This window comes from Astatotilapia calliptera, chromosome 4 (genome assembly GCF_900246225.1).
Source record: "Astatotilapia calliptera chromosome 4, fAstCal1.2, whole genome shotgun sequence".
NCBI lineage: Eukaryota > Metazoa > Chordata > Actinopteri > Cichliformes > Cichlidae > Astatotilapia > Astatotilapia calliptera.
In genome coordinates, this window is record NC_039305.1 from 6,968,685 (window position 1) to 6,988,525 (window position 19,841).

The following is a 19,841-nucleotide window of genomic DNA, read 5'->3' on the forward strand; positions in this document are numbered from 1 at the left end:
CACCAGGAAAGCAGCAGGACCAGACGGCATCCCAGGTCGTATCCTAAGAGACTGCGCATACCAGCTAGCTCCTGTGTTCACTGAGATATTCAACATCTCTTTATCTCAGTCGGTGATCCCCACATGCTTCAAAGAGTCCATCATTGTTCCTGTCCCGAAGAAACCCCACCCTGCTTCTCTCAATGACTATCGCCCTGTAGCCCTCACCTCAGTAGTGATGAAGTGCTTTGAACGCCTGGTCAGAGACTTCATCATTTCTTCACTACCAGACACACTGGACCCACTACAGTTCGCTTACCGTCCAAATCGTTCCACAGACGATGCCATCTCTCATCTCCTCCACACATCACTCACTCACTTGGACACTAGAAGGGGGAATTATGTTAAAATGCTCTTCATAGACTACAGCTCTGCATTTAACACCATAATTCCCTCCACACTCACCACCAAGCTGGAGCATCTGGGACTCAGCTCATCTATGTGTCAGTGGATCTCCAACTTCCTAACTGGCAGACCACAGGCAGTAAGGATGGGCGGACATGTCTCAGCCTCCACCACTCTCAGCACTGGAGCCCCCCAGGGGTGTGTTCTGAGCCCCCTGCTGTACTCTTTGTACACATATGACTGTGTGGCCACTACCAGCTCCACCACCATCATCAAGTTTGCTGACGACACCGTCGTGGTGGGCCTGATCTCTGATAACAACGAGACTGCCTACCTGAAGGAGATTAGGAATCTGGAGAACTGGTGCCAGAGGAACAACCTCCTTCTAAACGTCAGTAAGACAAAGGAGCTGATAGTGGACTTCAGCACTAAGCAGGAGAGGAACTACCAGACCCCTGTCATCAACGAGTGCCCAGTGGAGAGAGTGGACAGCTTCAAATACCTCGGAGTTCACATCACGCAGGACCTGTCATGGTCCTGTCACATCAACACCGTGGTGAAAAAGGCCCGACAGCGTCTCTACCACCTCAGACGCTTGAGAGACTTCCAACTGCCCTCCAAGGTGCTCAGGAACTTTTACTCGTGCACCATAGAGAGCATCCTGGCGGGAAACATCTTAACCTGGTTCGGGAACAGCACCATGCAGGACAGACGAGCTCTACAGAGGGTTGTGCGGTCAGCTGAGCGCACCATCCGCTCCGAGCTCCCTGACCTGCACTCAATCTACAGCAGGCAGTGCTGGACCAAGGCCAGGAAGATCGTGAAGGACCTCAGCCATCCCAACAACAGACTGTTCTCTCTGTTGAGGTCAGGAAAGCGATTCCGCTCCCTGAAGACCAACACAGAGAGACTGAGGAGGAGCTTCTTCCCGCAGGCGATACGGTCTCTCAATCACACCACCACACAGTACTGACCCACACATATGGTTCTTACACACACACTGGACTTTCTGGACTTTGGTTTTGCACAACACTGGTCACTATATTCTTCATTTCCGGTTAATACTTGTACAGCTGCTGTTATTGTGTATATATTTATTTATATTTAGATTTCTTCATACATTCTTATATAGTTCTATATTGTGTATTGTGTATTTTGTTGTACAGTTATTTTATTTTCAACTTTAATTTATATATTTATCTTTATCTTATTCTTCCCAGTTAAATTTACCCTTCATTCTAATTTGTGTTGTACAATTATTTCATTTTTAACCTTAATTTATATTTTATTCCTTCCTAGTTAAATTTACCCTTTTTAATTTTTCATATTTATTTCCTTTCTTATTCATAGCCTTTTCCTTTTTTGTTTTCTTTAGGTCACGAGCAGTTGTCCAAGCATTTCACTACATATCGTACTGTGTATGACTGTGTACGTGACAAATAAAAATTTGAATTTGAAATTTGAAATTTGAATTTGATGTGCACATGCCAGCAGAAATAATCTCAACTTCTGTGGCTAACATTGTGTAATAATCTGTTCTCAAAAGGGTCAATGTGTGGGCAGGTAGGCAGAACTAGTAACTATCTAACTAGTAACAAACTAACAAAAAGTGGTAGTGTGGTTTACAAAGTAAAATGTCATCACCTTTGTCTGTTTTTTTCATTCTTAACACTTTAAATACTCCATGGACTTTAAAACAAGCCACTTTTCTCTAAACTACATTCAACTTTTACTGCAGTTGTAAACCAACCATATGCCTCTGTGTATTGAAATATACTCTAATAAACATTAAAATGTTTCAGAAGCTTTTGCTGGGTGTTTGTTGTTGTTGGTGCCATTTTTATTGTCTGTTAAATTATTTATGTATTTCTTTCACTTCTACACAGCCATTTAGGCTTATTTTCTCCTCCTACACTGCCTCTTTGCATTGCAATAAAAAAAATACTTTTAATAAAATAAAGTAAAAGACTTTTGCTTGTGCTCTTTGTTTCTCATAATTTGTTTGGGTATACTCGCATAATGCAATGTTTCTACTAAGTGAAGTGCGTGCATTCTTTGTGAGGATAAAACTAAGCTTTTCACTGCTGTGAAAGTTAACAGTTACCAGGGTTCTACTTTAATATAAGAAGGGGATCTAATCTGACTGCTATGAGCTTACCTGCGACTCTTCGTGGTTCCTCATCCCGATGGAAAGGAAAGCAGCTGTGTCCCGTCCACTGACACTGGAGTGACGGCCTCGCCACAGGAAGAAGGCCGTCTTTTCCTTTGGTGCTGGATCCGTCCCACACTCATCTGAGCTGTCTGTGCTGTCTGTAACGAAGAGAGAGTGTTAACCATTATTAAAATGTCTCGGTCAAAATATTGCCATAGCATTAAAAGTACAATCTATTAGAAAAAAACCCCAAAAAAGGTTACTGACCAGCTGTACTGATGCTGTACTTCCAGCGGATTACATAAGAGTCTCCTTCATAAAGCTGTCCGTTGCTCTCCACTGGGATTTCACTGTCGTCAAACTCCTGGACGTGCCAGGTGTCCACCGCTACTGTGTTAAGCTCCATCTGACGTTCCTCCGTCAGCATGATGACACCATGACCTCTCTGGACATCGACCCCAGCCAGCACAGTACGGACCAAACCGTCACCTTCTAAGCACTGACCCGATACTAGAGCTTTGGCATCGCAGGGACTCAAGAGGTCTGAAGGAGGGGAGAGCGGCTGGGATGACTGGACTGGGATGGACTATGGAGAGGAAGCGCAGACACTGAATTTCAGTGGTTTAAAAAAAATCACTTTTAAAAAGCAAAAGTCAAAATTGAAATTTAGATATCTGCACATGAGTTTCAGTAGAAATAAAAGGTAGCTAGTTATAAATAGGTTTTAGATATTCCAGTCAATATTTCCAGTAATAAAAATTTGTTGTTTTTTTAGTAAAATTTTTTAATAGAGACTAATTTTCTATCAAGCTGGAAACTTAATAAAACTAATTGATCTAAATATATTCTTCACATCTATAATTTTACACAAACAGTGCAATAACTGAAACACACTAGTTTGAGTGTCTGAAAACTGCATGTGCCGCATCATATCTCTGAATGTGATATGAACCTGCGTCTGATCCGTCCCTGAAGCCGCTTCCTCTCTGCCTCCAACCCTGCACATCCAGTCCAGGAACTTCTCCCTGAACAGAGCTGTCTCGTTGCTCTCAGTGAGGACGCCGAACAGAGCCCAGCTGGGACGGCCTTCTCCTCGTCTGTGGACAAAGTTATGCCATGAAACCGATAAAAGAACTAACACAAGCATTAAACAAAATAGAAAAGAGAGTCTGTCTTAGTCCAGACTCAAGCTTTACAGACATCCATTCCCAAGAGACATAATTACACACACACTATATATATATATATATATATATATATATATATATATATATATATATATATATATATATATATATATACTTTAAAAGCTTAAATCTCATTAAACTGCAACAAAAAAAAAACCCTCTTGAAATAAATGAAGAAAGGAAGCCCTTTAAAGACCTTGTTTAATATACACAAGTTGTAATATATTTTCTGACTGTGGAATATGGTACACTGAGAGAAGACCTTTACTCTCTGCAAGTATTTTGTAGTTCATGTCCACTTGCTTGCTTTAAAATATGTCTTTTAAATGTCAAAATATAGTCTGGACTTTAAACATCAAGCAGGGTTTTTAGAGCATGTCACATGGGCACACTTAACCAAGAATTACTTTCTACAGAGTGCATATTATGAATGCACAGCAAACTTAATGTTGTATACAGACAGGCTCCTTTTTTATGTGTAATATATTAGTGACTTACAGCTGAATTGCAGGGTTACACTGAGTGGGATCCAGTGGGTTTACTTGACAGTTGCTGTAGTCATAAGCTCCAACCCACACCTGGTGAGTCAACTGGAGAGCAACATTTCTCCTCCTGAGGGAAACGTCCTGTCCGAGCCACAGATAGACCTCACTGCCGAAATCAAACACCAGGGCCTGGGCATACATGACAAAGAGATATGAACAGAGTCAGAGATTAACTTCTCTTCCATTATTTTTCTACAATCAAGCATTTAATGAACAAAAAAACAAACCCAAAACCAAAACAACTACAATATAAGTAATTAGGGAGCCGAGAATTGAAGCTCAGACCTCAGAGGAGGCCAACAGGGTGATGCTGGGGATGGAGGCCCAAGCCTGTTCATGAGGCACCAGTTTGTTTTCCACCAGCCTGTACACACAGTTGGACTCCACCACACCGCGCTCATAGAGCTCATCCTCCTCTGGAGCACAAGCTCCTGTGAGTAAAAGAAAAGAAAAAACATTTTCTAATGTTTTGGATGAAAAACAACAGGTGAATTATAAAAGGAGAAAAATTGCAATTCAAAATGTGTTTCTCTGATATATTTGAAAAGTACATGTTTTACTTCCAACCTCTGTACTGTGTTCTTCCTCCCAGGAGACTCCAGAAGTCTGCAGCCACACTGCTGTCAGAGTTCATGCCCTCCTGCAGGTGGACAACGTGGGAAGCCAAACAACCAAGGTCCCTTTGGTTCTGGATGAACAAAGCTAGCTCAGAGGCCTGACAAAAAATAAATAAATAATATGATAATCAGCAGTAACAGAATATAGTTCACCCATTTTCTGCCACTTATCCCATTCAGGGTCACAGGGAGGCCAGTGTACCCAGAGAGTCCCACAGAGACACAGGGAGAACATGCAATCTCCACGCAGAAAGGCCTTGAGCAGATGGTGGATTAGAACCTAGGACCTTTTTGCTATGCTAACCCAAACAGAACATAGTCTATAGTAAAAGCATATTGTAATTTCTTTTTATTTTACTACTGCAGTCTTTGCTGGCCTATATTAGAAATCTTGCAGGAAACTTGCCTCACCAAACCAAAATATTTCCAATAACAAGAACATGGCTGAGTGCTACACATGAAAAGAAATAAATTCATAAGTGTCACAACCCGTTCATGTGTGAAATCAGCTATAGTTTTAGACAAACAGATATTTGAACCTTTGTTATAATAATAGAAACGTACAAATAACTATTAAAAAGAGTCTATGACAGTGTGCACCGTCCTCTCAATAATATTACCTTTTTATGGAAGCTTGTAAGGAAATATTTTGGGTTATTATCTCAAAATGTTGACTTAATTACTCATTCAGTGCTTTGTCTCCACACTTTGTCCCCATATTTAGTACACTGTTCCATAATAAAATATAAATACATTTAAAACGCAACCAAAGTTAATGTTTAAAAGTAAAGGTACATACTGTGATACTTAGATAATCAATAACTGAACTCTGTGATGTATGACGTTCTTGATTCATATCGTCACTGTCCTTTATTATGCATTTAACACACAAACTGTAGCCAACCTTTATGAGTCCATTAAGGTTTAATGCTTACAATTTACTGCAAGAACTGCAAACACTGCATTTTATGCACAGAATGCTCTTTGGGTCTTGAAGGGTAATATTTTATGCATTTATTTGTTGTGCATAAATGTAAACTAATTTGGTATATGTATGAAGTTATTAAAACATCCTTTCCCATGTAAATTTCTAAGAGGAGTAAGTTTAAGGGATGGTCAGATATTTCCTGGCAATGGGAAATAATTTTAATCCTACTTTCTTATTTTGTATTGTATTATCCACCTCTTTACCCTTTCCCTGTAATTTTATGTATCATACATGCTGCTACTACACCATAACATTGTCCTGGGTGGTACCTTTGCTTTTTCTTGTCCGTTGGCAAACTCTCCACTCCACAGGATGCAGTGCTCTGGAGTGACCAGCAGGAAGCAGTCTCCACTGTTCAGTGACCGCACTGAGGGCTCAACCAGGCGGACCTGAACATGCCGCCTACCTGTCATCACAGGTGTTGGTTAACCTTAACACCTGACCACAAGCAGATCATCACACAGATGAACCAAACCTTTCCTGACCTTTGATGTGAATTAGCATCAGGCTGCTGAAGGGCGGGTAAGACTTAGCTGTCTCGGCATCTAAGGAGGATTCTTCAGATCTTAAGGAAGGTGAGTCTGCTATAGACGAGTTCTTAGACTCTATAGTGAGAAAAAAACCTGCAATATCAGGTAGCTGAGCAACATAAAAGAAGGAAAGTAACAAGAGAAGGGAACAACATAAATTAGCATACTTTTTTCTGCTTGGATCCTCTCTTGAGCTGATGAATTGACTCTTTCTCCCATGAAGTCCTGCCTGATGTCCTCTCTGGCTGCGAGAGCCCTCAGAGGGTTTCTGGAGCCTTGAGTCCGACGGGATGGACGTACCGACCGCCTGTGCTCTGCTACTGCTGAGGTCAATCTGCAAACAAACACACACAGACAATACAGAGTTACTGAAGATATCAGCTACTGTGTGTGTGAATATAAATTTGCAGGAAAAATTTTTTTTACTCTAATCTTTTCCTTTTAGCTTTAGCATAAAAACTACATTAGATACACAAATATATTTTGCATTTACTATTTAGAAATTGCAAGGACTCAATCTAATCTCACATTTGCAGGAAAAAACTATGCTTACATGTGTGTGTTGGTCTGGCAGAAGACTCCCAGGTCCTGCTCACCCTCTGAGGCAGCAATTCCACCACAAGGTGGGGGGCAGGCTGAAGAAGGTGACTGATCACAGTAGAAACTGCCATCAAACATGTTTGGTTCATCAACAGGCGTCTCTTCCTTTACCTCCTGAGTAGTGACTGTTGGTGAAGAACTCTGTGGAGTCACTGAGGAGGAAAGAAATGAAAACGCTAAAATACTTGGATCCTCAATGAGCTTTTACATTGTGGGAACCAGCGTTGTCCATATGATGATGAATAAAACAAGCACTGAGTCTCAACACAGACTTGTTTGTTTATTTGTTTGCTTGTTTTTCGTGGTGTAAAACTGCTCTGACCTTCATTTTTGCATGATGGAGCATCAGTGGAGTGTCTCCTGCTGTGAGCGATACCATTTCTCTGTGATTCACCAGATGCAAGGCCTAGATGTTGCAAACACAGGAGAGAAAAACCTCATAAACAAGGCCAAAATATGCTCAGCAGAACTGTATGAGAACTGGAGAATAAGTGAGTTACTTGTCTTAGCCGTGCTTCCAGCCTCCTGCTCTTTGCTTTCCTGCTGTGTTTTCAATTCTCCAAATTCAGTCATCTGAATCTCAGTTCCTTTATCCTACAGAGCCCGAGAAATGCATCCGTTACAATGCAGCTTTTCCGCAGATACACGCACAAATATGAAAAAAATGCAGGTGTGCGTCACCTTATGTCTCCACTGAGGCTGACTCTGATTGTTCGTAGGAGAGGAGACTTCTTGTGCCTCAAAGGAGAGGTTAGTCTGGAGGTGAAAGCAAAACACAGAAATGGTGACTTTTGCATTCTAGGACAGTGAGAGTGGATTGCACAGAAGATACAAAATATAAAGATTTTACATAGAGCTAAACTTTCTATGTGTAACATTTCATTCAGTCTGTTCCTTTCTGCCTAATCCTGCCCTGCATTAGATATTATAAGGAGTTTTTGTACAATGCACATTTACTTTTGTCCATTAGAACTAGGTCAGAAACATGCACAAAGAAACGTGGGAGTAAGATATAACTTTCATGACCAAAATGAACATCTGGTAAGCACACACCTAAATGGAAAGTGTGAACTGAGAGCTGTGATGTGACGCATTGTAATTTTGAGACAAGGTGACAGGGTTGTCACATCACATCCGCCTGAATCTGTGAGATGACAAAAGCCTTTCACAGCATACAAAACACTCCAAATCAAACAGCAGCAATGCCATGCACCGGCTCACACAATTACCTGATTAAAACACATGATATATTGGGGCGTATTGATAGAATAGACAGAGGCAAAGACGGGCTCCTGGGAGAGAAGAGAGAGGGGCAGGCTGCAGATGTTCAAAGCTATTCAAAATCTAAAGGGCTGTGGTTTCAAAATCAAGATGAGGGAGGATGGGTTTTGAATCATTAGATTGAGGCTTACCCAGCACTGAAGGTTGTCATTCTCAAGATGAGGGTTTTTTGACTGTTCCTGCACATGATACTATGGAAAACAGGGAGATGCATTTAAAAGAATTCAAACAAACATAAATGTTGCCAGAAGTATAAAAATGACAGACATAAAAAGGAAGTAGGACAATGATTAATATACAAATCCCACACATAGTGTCGGCATGGTGAAGCTGAGATCATTTAATTGCCAAATAATCAGTGTGTTTACATTCCACGTCGTGTAATAGGACAGCCAATCCCATCCTGGTACATAAACACTCACTGGACTCAATATATTCCGCGGTAACTCGAGTCTGATCTCAGGACATTCAGCACATACCACATTCAGAGTGCTGCAGATAAGAGATGCTATATCTGGTTTCAGTGGTATGACAAATACCCAAATGTAACCACAAATGTAACCTCTGCCTCAATTTAAACCAGGCAAGAAGCGTGAACTCTGTAACCTCTGTGATGCAAACAAAGATTTTCTCACTGAATTCTTTCAGAGAAAAAAATGCTGCAAAACTTCTGTAATGCTTTTATAGAATTGTCTAATATCATTCATCCATCCATCCATTCGCTTCCGCTTATCCTTTTTTCAGGGTCGCGGGGGGCGCTGGAGCCTATCCCAGCTGTCATAGGGCGAGAGGCGGGGTACACCCTGGACAGGTCGCCAGTCTGTCGCAGGGCCTAATATCATTCAGTTAAATTATAATATAGAGTCCCTATATACAAGTATCATTTCTTAAATGTTGCCAATACAAACAAAGAAAGCAGAATTTAAGCAAAGTTTTAAAGATCAAAGACATTTTATGAATATTTGACCTTATCTGACCTTGGAGAAGAGGTCAGATCTCAAAAGTAACACACTGTTTACAACCATATATCATTCCCTTTATTCCTATATGTCGTCGCTACAAACAGTGGCAGCAAGAAACAATATTTTAAATAGTGGTATATAATTATTATATACTTTGACCTTCAGATTATCTATTGACCTTGAAGGAGAGGTCAAAGGTTAAATGTGACATGATATTTTATCCTCTGCTGTACTTTCAGTATGCTGACACACAACTCTTGTAAGAATCATAGTTCCTGAGTTTCACCGATTTTTGTCAATAACTATCAATAATTCATAAAGTTGACCTTGAAGAAACTGGTGGATGTAAGCTAAATTTTAATGGATTTATAACATGACCGTACTCTACACCAATACAAAGTTTTATTAGAATTCGTTCAGTGTTATCAGACAGAATGACATGCAAGTAAACGCTGACAAAACCTCTTTTTTTAAATGGTCTATGTCTTACGTGGTTAACCTTGCTGCTCACCTCACTTCTGCTGCCGTTGGTTGTCTCCTGCATTTTAGGCGCACACTCTTCTGAGGTGACCCGGACAGCTTTAATATCTGTGGTGTTGTCATGGATCTTGTTCATGGCCTTTTGGTCTTCCTCCTGCCTTTAAGACACATTACACACAGTATGAAGTATATAACATATCAAAGAACAACATACAAGCTGCTGAAAACTTAATATTTCTGGTGAAAACTGTAAAGAATCATTTTTATTATCTAACTCACAGATGTCACAATAATATACGTTTCAAAGTCTTTAGCAAACCTTTCCAATATGCAGCAATATCAACAGTTTGACTCTATAGAAGAAAAACATTTACAGTTCTTATCAGATCATGTCATTTATTTACATGACTTACTTGGCTCTTCCATTGATGTCTACGCTGTTTTTCTCAGAGGAAAAGCTCAGTTCATATTTGGACTGGCAGGATTGCTGTGGAGCATCCTGCTCTGACAAGGCTCTTATTGGTGTGCAGGCAATGGTTTCCCTCCTGTTTCTAGCCCTCTGCCTCCAGGGAGCAGCAGACTGCGAACCTTCCTCCATACCAGAGGTCTCTCGTCTGTCTCTCTGTGGTGCTGCAGAAGTTCCCTCCCTCTCACCTCCCGCTTTGCTCCCGTGTATCGCCGCTTCTCTACAGCCTCCACCATTCTGTTCATGGCTGTATGATGCATCTACCTGACTGGCTTCTGTCCCGCTCCACTCCGAGCCTGCAGAGCGACTCTTCTTCAGGATTCCTTTTAAGCCTGGCTCAGAGTCGTAGCACTGTGGTCCCTGTTGAGTCGGACCAGATTTTCCGAGTCCAGTGCCAGCATCTGATGTGGACTGTGAAAGACGTACCTCACTGGGTTTCAGGTTGACAGACGAGGCCTGCTGTCTGTCGGACAGATGAGGGGACAAACAGAGGGCAGGAAGCTGAACAGGGCCTTTCTGGAGCTAAAAAGGGGCAAAGAAGATCAATAATAGATTTACTTAGAGGACAGCAGGCAAGAAGTGAAGAAAGACAACAAATTAACCTTGCTATTAATAACCACTCCTGCCCCTTTTCTGGTCTATGAAGTTCTAAATACATTTGTTTCCCATTTATTGTTCTGTTGCTTTCTACCCACCAGACTGACCTCCTCCACTGTGATGGGCTGCGTGCGGTACCGAGCCCCCTTTTGCCTTCGTCTCTCTGGGGGCCCGTCAGCAGGGCCGGCTCCCTCCCTCCCAGGCAGGGACAGTTTGTTGAAGAGGGCCAGCTTCTCGCTCATGCTCAGCTTGCAGCTCTCGTCGCCATCCTCCTCTGACTCAGCCTGCACAGACTGGACCTCCACTGGTGGTGCTGGTTTGGGAGTGCTGATGCGTAACATGACACCATAAAGTCAGAGAAGAATTTATGTTTAGTCAAAATCTCCTATGCCTTGGACACATTTGATCTACACTGCTGTGCAAAAGCAGTGGAGAAAACGGTGGGTGTTTTTTCATTACCATGAACACACACAGGTTATTTTTAGTCAATCTGACAGACATCGTCCTGCTGCTGCTACTCCCTACAACAGCAAATGTGTAACTGAAAATAGCCCCTAAGAAATTCATATAATTCTGGTTGAACAAACTAGATCCAATCCCAATTTTGGTTTGGTTTCCAACAATCTCATTCCTTTAAAAAAAAGCATATATTTGTGACCCATTGCCAGGAGTTACAGCCAAACGAAACCAGGCACCGAAAAACTCCTGAACAGAAACACATGGGAGAAATCTATAAGAGCAAATATGGTGACACTGAGCCAATCAGGGGCTCTTTATTGGCCAGGAATGTGTCAGAACAAATTCCTTGCAACTTGTTTCACCAAACAGAAAGGCTGGGAAACGTATGAGCCAACCATGTTTTTGCATGGTGCATGGGTTTATGACAGTTTAAACTGTTTCTTGTTTCTTGGTCTACTCGTTTTTGTAGGAAAGAAGCATAACATAACATGAAAAAACTCAGTGATCTGGTGAGACTAGCTTTAATGTAGCTGCAATATTAAGTTTAATTTGTAGGGGAAAAGGCTATTTTGAAGAGATATGTCACCAAAGCTTTGAAGAAAATGTTGTCACATTTAACTACTGATTCTAAAAATGCAGGGGGTTTTTTACCCCCTAACCACTGAACAACTCTCTTTACTCATTTACATAGGAGCCTAAAAATAACTGCTTAAATAAGACACGCTTCTAGAAGTTCTTACTTTTAAATAAGACATACAGTAAGTACTTAATTCCACTGAAGCAAGGTCTCTTGTTTTCACAGATTTGACTTTAATAAGTTGAAGTTTTTAAACATTTTAAGTTTTTAAATCATCAAGCATGTATTTATTTATTCCCACAAAACTAAAACGTAAAAACTACACATGCATAATCTTAAATAAAACTAGATGACTTTTTTAGTGATTGTCAATCAAGTCAAATAGCTAATTATGTGATGTGGTTTTGGTAACACTACAGCTCTCCCACCTGATCGCCACCATTTCTCCACAGGTGATTGGCTGTGTCAGAAAGCGATGGTCGTTGCCACGCCGGCTCCTGCGTTCATGAGAGACGCAGCCTGAGCGAGGCTTGAGGAATGCCGAGGCCTCAGAGGCTGAAGACTTCTCCAGCTCCTACAGAGAAGGATGTGGGGAGGACATTAATGTGAAAAAAATCAGTTTGAACCCAGTCTGTGATGCAGATGGACGACAACATTCAGGTCAAATAGGAGCCTCAATCTACAGCCTCCACCTGTTGCATAAATAATGAGGGAGACCACAAAAATGGCAGTAAAAAGTCCCCTCGAGATGTCCTCTGTTCTATTTGTATAAACAGATGGAGGGAGGTAAAGCAGGTCAGATAGCCGGTGAATAAAGCAGCGAGCTCTAAGGTGCAGCATCTTGGCCACTTGCTGCATGCTGCAGGTCACAATGTAACAAGAGACCTGCTGGCTTCAGTTACCTCCCCTGCTGCCTCTACAGAGCAGCAGGCTAATTATACCACAGCTGCTGTGGTTGTTAATGTTAATACAGTGTCTGGCACATTTTCACCTGATGCCTTATTGCTAAAAGTGTGCCTCAGCTGAAATGTTGGAATAATAGAAAAATCCACAGTGCATTTCATCATCTGTGTGAGACTAAAGAGCTTAAAGAGCTTCAAGATAAGGCTCTGTATCTATCATATTACAGACTTGGTCTTTCCTTTAATAAGTACTAAAGCATCAAACCAAAGTGTGGATCCAAGGAGAGCACCTGTTTTGACCATTCATATTCTTTCAACAGGACCAGGTAGTGTTCTGCGTGCTCAGCGCTCAGACCGTAAGTTGAGCAGCTGAGGTGACAGGAGATGATAAAGGATTGAATACATTTCTTTAATTTTAACACCGTAGAGTGATTGCATTTACTGTGTGTGTTTAGGCGAGTTTATGTGGGATCTCACATTCTAACAACAACAAAAAAAAAAAGCAGGTAACAATTCAAACTCACTTTAAACAGAGACATCTTGGCTGCCACACTCATTTTGGCTCTGTCATCTGTTTTTACATCTGCTGTGGAAAAATACACACCATCATTTGAAAATTAAAAAAAATTAAAAAACAGCCATTAAGAGATTTTGGTTCATCAAACTTTTAAACAGTTAACAGCAGGAAGAGACACAGGTGCAGACAGAGCAAACACGGGTGCAATTTCTTAGTGAACTGTGCTTAAATACACTGCATCTAAGTCTAGGAATTGGGGGTATCTCTGTATTGATGATAGCTGTGAGTAAAAAGTTGTGAAGAACAATTTTAATGATATACAGTGTGACCTGAAAACAACAGTCTAAACATCCATACAGCAATAAAGGCCACTCGTGTCTGCGGTCTTATTATCTGTGGTGTAAACTCTCAGTGAGTCAATCTCTGTAAAGACTTGCTTGTCATCTTTTTATGACGGGGTCAAGAGTTAGATGTACATAACACCGCTCCACTGCCCAAATGGTTTGGTCTGTCGTTACAGAAGAGATTGAGCATTGTGATCCTCTAAATATAACCCAGTTTATTTCCTGAGCCATTAAATGAATTTATGGAGGCAACTGTGCAAGTTGGAAGCCCTCTGCAAGAATTAAATATTGTACACAGTATTTTTCAATTTGTTTATGTTTCTTTCATACCTCACGTAATATATTACATGTAAGTTTTCCCTGTTGTCATTTTTACTTCCTTCTCAACCAGACAGTGTACCAGCAAAGCACACGGAAATAACAGATGATGACAAACACATAGGGGAGAAAGCTTTACCTTTGCTGTTTTCCTCGTTCTCTGGATCCAAGCACCTAGAAGAATCGGAGGAAAATAGCAAAAGGATGAGGTCATCAGGTGAACAGGTTGGTGACATATGCTTGACTCTTTAGATAATGTTGTTATGGAGATCTGGATCCAGCTTGGTGTTTACAGTATGTGTCTTTTTGCTTCAATTTGCAGCTCAGACAGTCAACACACTGTGCTGTTTTGCATGCTGGGTAAAGCAACACTGTGGAGGCTATTAAGGAAGATAAACTCATGCAAAATACACCGCCCATTGGTTTTTTATGTAAAGCTGCTCCACATGCCACACCTCAGCTGAAGGGTTAGTGCATTCTTATCACGGGGAACAAATATTAAGCATCATTCAAGGGTAAATAAGTGTTTCCTATAAGACAAAAGTTGTGGTACTGTATCATCAGGTAAGGCTGATATTTTGTTCCTAATGAGTTTTCCCATGAAATGTTAGCCGTACACTATTTTAAATATATGAAAACACAGCAAACAATATGTTCTTTAGTCCTAGCCATGCCAGGCATCTCATCTTCCCATTTATTTATTTGTTTTTTTTATCATGCCCACAAGAAACAGTCCCTACCCACTGCTCTCCTCCATCTCATTGGCTGTGATTGGCTGTGTCCTGAAGCGTTCGCTAGTTTTTCTGTTACCGCCTGACGAGCTAGGGAGGTAACGCCGAGTGCGTCGCCGACCCCCCTCAGAGCCCGGGTTTACAGCCAGATCCAGAGAGGATGTGGCTTGCCCAGCATCAGGGAAGCTACTATCCACACACAAAGTAGGATAAGAAGAAAGTAAGAAGGGGAGAAGATGCTGAGATGAAGAGAAATATTATCACACAGTGGAACACAGTCTGTTAGTGACAGGCCGGATCACACGCGCATGCAGGCGACCCTACGCTTTCTCAGGCTGTGCTCCGCTCTCCGTCTGCTGTAGAAGAGCACTTCTCAACTGGCCCACGGACACCCGAGTGTGGAGTTGTGGGCCGTCGAGTCCATGAGGGACATGAGGCTCTTCCCCACTCTGCATGCTAGCAGAGTTCTGGGAACCCTGCCTAGAGGGGAGGGTATGAGTGAGGGAAGGAGGTGAGATTGCAGATATGGGGGACATGACATGAGGAGCACAAAACATAATCTTTTGTCACAGTTCATATTAATAATGCAGAAGTCTCAAAAACTCACAAAAATATGTGAGTTTTTTTCATGGTTTCACAGAAGAGAAGAAGCCACCTGCAAATCTAAACCATCTGCACTACATGCACGCTCGCTGTCATCTGACTGACTATTAATATGATGCCACACACTGTTCTTAGCAGTTACCATGATACAAACTATTGAAGGTATCAACAACTTGTCAAGTTCTGAAAGCTGTGAACAGGTGACAAGTGTCATGGTCATGTTGCCAGAATTAGGGTTTTATTGTTTTTTGAGCAAATTAGGCTCGCAGCACCTGCTACCCTGTGCAGCCACAGCAGGAAGACAGTGCTGTATCTAAGGTCATCAAAGAGGCTTATCATGTTTCTTGTGTGTGTCCTGAAGTGCTAATTGTATCGTTTTTGCACACTAAGAAGTTGTTGCAAGACTTCAGCCAAATTCCTGTAATTCTAAAATAAAACAATGACAATGAGCTATGATTGAAATTTAAGTCTTCAAGGCATTCAATGAAGTCATCTTTCACCCTTGACATGGCTCACCTTCTCAGGCAGTCGGGCTCAGCAGGAGTCTCTAATCCATTTGTAACATCCTGTGTTCTGCTGTTCACTTTTTCACTCAGATCATGGGAGCTTAACATTCCTCCATGCGCTTGGCTCGCTGGCTCATGAACCTTTTTCTCATCCCTTCTCACCCACTTAGAAGGAAGCTCGTCAATGCTGCCAAAGCGTTTGGCCAGTTCTCGCCTCCTCTCAGCCTTGTAGCGGGCAATCCGCTCCGATCTGGGCTCCAGGACGGCGTTCTCCATCATAGAAGGACTCAGATGGTTGTTTGCTCCTCAAAAAGCATATAGGAACAAAAAACAGATGAGCTGTTCTTCTTCCACTTTTCAGCTGGGGCAGAACATGAGAGCCAAACTTTCTTCCAGTACAATTCTGTTTCCATGAGCTTCTTGTTTTGGTTTTCCTCACAGATTACATTAATCCAAGGTTAAAATCCAGCCTGTCCCACAGTGAATGAGGTATTTCTCCTGAAAGATAGATTAGGACATAGATTAGTTAAATAAGAAACATTTCACTATACATTACATTAGTGCCCTTCAGGCTTCCTAGAAAAGTCAGAGACAACACCAGTGAGCTTCATTACATATTAACCATTTCTTCTAAAAGTGGCGTACATCAAAGTCTTATCAAAGTCCTTTTCTTATATTCATGTCTGTGTAAGATGACCCGTTCCAGCCTGTCATGCAGGAATCTCCCCTTGCACTGAAACTCAACACCACAGCTCAACTCCTCTCCAGGTCCAGGTCTCGATGGCAGTTTGCAGGCGTGCTGGTCTCTTCCGCTAAGCTGAACAAGTCCTGTTTCTTTTTCAAATTCCATCAGGTATTTTACCATGACCTGTCAACATGAAGCATGTTTTGCATCAAAAACACAAACAAAATCTTATCAGCTATGGCTCCAATTTTATTTATTTTTTTAACATTTGGTATAGCAACCTGTTTGAATTATAATATTCCAAATACGTACAAGGAAGAGAAAGTCCCTGATGGCATCATTGTGACAAACAACATTAACAAAACTGAATATTCTAATATAGCATTTAAAATTTAAAAAGAACAACGAACTGTCTGCTAGTTTCCCAAAACGAGTGCTCACAAATATACGCACACATAAATGTGTGTTTGCACATGTATCTGTGTGTTTTCCAAAACTGTGGATGTCAGCATTCCTGGTGCAGGAAGCACAATAGAGCGAGAACAAAGCGGCATGAGCCACAGACTTAGTCCGCCAGATGGATCTGCCACAGGGCTCAATGCTGCTGGCAGCAGCAGAGTTCACAAAGTATAAGATGCAACTTTTATTATTAATTTGTTTGTTTCACTGCTCCTATACTTGTAGATTAAAAATTAAAAACACTGAGGCACTGATAAAACGGATATAGATTCAACAAATTACTCTATTAGAGAAAAGTCTCCATAAATCCATAACCAGCTTTCATTGATTAAAAAAAAAAACCCACTCAGAATATCCAGATATCACATTTGATAGACTAAACTGAAGGCGACATTGTCAGCAGTGTTTGCAGATCCCAAATTTCCATGCCACAGAGAGCTTTAATAAGCTCTATTTAGATGCCGTGATCCCTGCATGAGACAACCAGCTGAAGGATTTGTGTTGTCACTTCGAAACACGTGCACATATCCTTTAAACAAAGAAGTCAACACAGAAGACTCACCTACCTGTCCAGACCCAGGAAGAGCAACACTCCAGCATCCCCACTCACACTGATGCCACTCTCATGTACGCATTTGTGAAGAAAACATGAGTAAAGGTGTAAAGAGCGATGTGTCATGTGACAAGCTGGAGGATTGTCGATTGGAAGGGAGAGCACCACTGAGGCTCAGCGAGGATCATGGGGTTCTAATCCAGTGACACTAGCTGATACTGGCTTTGGATATGCACACAGCCCCAGGGATCTGAACTCATAAGCTATAATATTCAAATGAATAGGCAATGAAGGTTAAACAAACAGCCTCTAATTGTTGAATTGAGACAGTAAAGTGTTATCTTTCAGCCATGACTTTCTCTGTAGCAATTAAACCCCAAAATTCTGGACCCACACTCGGTATATGCTTAAGTTAACTGCTAGTTTTCTGACAGACTGGAAAAAAAAAATCAAAAGCAAAACATGTATGCATTTTAAAAAAAATAGGCCTTGGGTGCTGAGCAGCAGGAAAGTAAACCAGATTAAAAGCTGGCCAAGATAAAGCCCTCAGCCACTTACACCTGCCCTGTTCATCTACCTGCACCAACCTCGTCTAATGAATCTCCATAATTCAAGGGCAAATTATCAGAGGAGCATTTCAAAAACAGTCTATGATTATAAATCATGATGGGGATGTTTTATATTAACACCAGCAGCAAAAGAACGTGTTAAGCTTTTGAATATATTAAAGGGAGAGAGAACGAAGAGGAAGAGCAGCTTTCTCACATCGTGCACCTACTGTAAGCCTCATCAGCTCCTCGTGAGATTTAACACACGACGCGTCTGTTTTTATATGTAGATATAAACTCACATTGTGGCAAAGTCCTCACGCTGGGGAGAACATTTTTTTTATATCAAAACTCATTTGTTGTCTAAACAACTCAGCATAGGGTAACAGCCTACATATGTAGCTACCAAAGAGCTGAACAATGAGTCATTTAACTTATTTACAGGACGCAAATATTAAGTTTTACATGAATCCAGTGTTGTGCCAAAAAGTGATTCCCCAGTGTTTCCGTGTTTTTTATGCATAATGTCTTTGCTTATATTGGTAAATAGACTGTAATCAGCAGAAGGGGTTTTATATGAAATCAAGAAATTACTTGTTTTGCATTTATATTTATGACTCTACGGCACAGGTGTCGAACTCCAGGCCTCGAGGGCCGGTGTCCTGCAGGGTTTAGATGTGTCCTTGATCCAACACAGCTGATTTAAGTATTTCATACAACTATTATCTTAGATTTTGGCGCTTATGGCCAGTTGTAATGTCAATGAAACTTTTTAGCTAGATAAATAAAGGTCAGTACTTTGTGACTTGATATCATTCATGAAAGATAAGTTTGACGGATGTTTGACGGATTATACGACAAGAAGTAATTTCCAGCACTTTGAATACGGACACTCGATCTTTTTTGGTACATTTCTGAAGTAACTTTCTGGCACAGACATTAGATTAATGCGTAAACTGTGCGTAACAGCAATATTTACTCTTCCACATGAAACTTTTTTACCCACGGGGTATTTAAAGTGAATGAACACCCAGACTATAACCATTCTCCCTAATGTGCAATGCACAACCCGTGTCTCCCCAAGTCAGACTGAACAGGTGACTCAGGCAACAAGTGACCTACTTTGAAATATTCTCCAAGCTGACTCCTGCTAGGATTTTGTACTTTTGAAGATGAGAATGGCAGAATTAAGTATTTCATTTGTACTTACATGTACTGCTCGCCTCGAGAGCCCTCCTCAGCCCCGGCGGTCCCTCCCCAACGATCTGTCACTCCAAAAGTAGTCGCACTGGCAGCTGTGGATGGCGCACCGTATTAAGGGGGGAGAATATAAATAGATGGACACACCGGGGGACGCCCCTTGCTCTGTGCGAGAGACGTTTCTAACAACCGCTGCAGCCTCTAAATGACCTCTGAAGCCTTTGACTCACTTTATGTCTGCTTTATTATTATTTCACTTTTGAAGTAATAACCTCAGGAATGTACACCAGTTAAAACCTGCTTTGAAGATGTTAATTATGTCTTATATTGCGCCTGCGTGGTACAAATTCCCCATATTAATTACTACAAACCAGCTGAACGCAGTGAACTGAAACTGCTGTGTAATGTAGAAACCCTGTGCACTTCAATCCTTAAATTAATTGAATCAAAGTGGAAAATAATTAGTTATATACATAAATGGAAAAAAAAGTTAATTCTTAATTGTATGTATTCATAATGACTCATATGGATGCATTTTTAGTATCTTTTAGTATCTGTACCTGCTCCTCTCTTAGGGATCTTCAAAACTTCACCACCTACACCTAAAAAGATCATCCAAGAGAGGCGAGAGGCTGATTTAGATCTCACCG

General features: G+C 41.2%; 1 protein-coding gene across 12 annotated transcripts in view; it reads right to left on the reverse strand.

The window, feature by feature from the left end:
* Positions 1–19,292, reverse strand: part of svilc (supervillin c) — a 25,072-nt gene extending 5,780 nt beyond the window's left edge. The window contains exons 1-26 of one of the 12 annotated variants that reach the window (XM_026164261.1): positions 19,202–19,291; positions 16,392–16,614; positions 15,757–16,244; positions 14,962–15,117; positions 14,647–14,826; positions 14,046–14,080; positions 13,252–13,313; positions 12,254–12,399; positions 10,888–11,116; positions 10,140–10,714; positions 9,758–9,884; positions 8,416–8,475; positions 8,233–8,295; positions 7,685–7,759; positions 7,504–7,597; positions 7,326–7,409; positions 6,957–7,155; positions 6,571–6,737; positions 6,359–6,478; positions 6,143–6,279; positions 4,836–4,983; positions 4,554–4,699; positions 4,222–4,397; positions 3,489–3,633; positions 2,804–3,122; positions 2,543–2,694 (exon numbers count right to left, since the gene is read on the reverse strand). In XM_026164261.1, the coding sequence (XP_026020046.1) occupies positions 2,543–2,694; positions 2,804–3,122; positions 3,489–3,633; positions 4,222–4,397; positions 4,554–4,699; positions 4,836–4,983; positions 6,143–6,279; positions 6,359–6,478; positions 6,571–6,737; positions 6,957–7,155; positions 7,326–7,409; positions 7,504–7,597; positions 7,685–7,759; positions 8,233–8,295; positions 8,416–8,475; positions 9,758–9,884; positions 10,140–10,714; positions 10,888–11,116; positions 12,254–12,399; positions 13,252–13,313; positions 14,046–14,080; positions 14,647–14,826; positions 14,962–15,117; positions 15,757–16,025 (3,864 nt within the window). In that variant the 5' untranslated portion in view covers positions 16,026–16,244; positions 16,392–16,614; positions 19,202–19,291. Of the gene's footprint in view, positions 1–2,542; positions 2,695–2,803; positions 3,123–3,488; positions 3,634–4,221; positions 4,398–4,553; positions 4,700–4,835; positions 4,984–6,142; positions 6,280–6,358; positions 6,479–6,570; positions 6,738–6,956; positions 7,156–7,325; positions 7,410–7,503; positions 7,598–7,684; positions 7,760–8,232; positions 8,296–8,415; positions 8,476–9,757; positions 9,885–10,139; positions 10,715–10,887; positions 11,117–12,253; positions 12,400–13,251; positions 13,314–14,045; positions 14,081–14,646; positions 14,827–14,961; positions 15,118–15,756; positions 16,245–16,391; positions 16,615–17,452; positions 17,580–19,201 lie in introns of those variants that run through there. The other 11 variants (XM_026164265.1, XM_026164264.1, XM_026164266.1 and 8 more) reach the window with 11 other exon arrangements.
* Between the last annotated feature and the right edge of the window lie 549 nt (positions 19,293–19,841).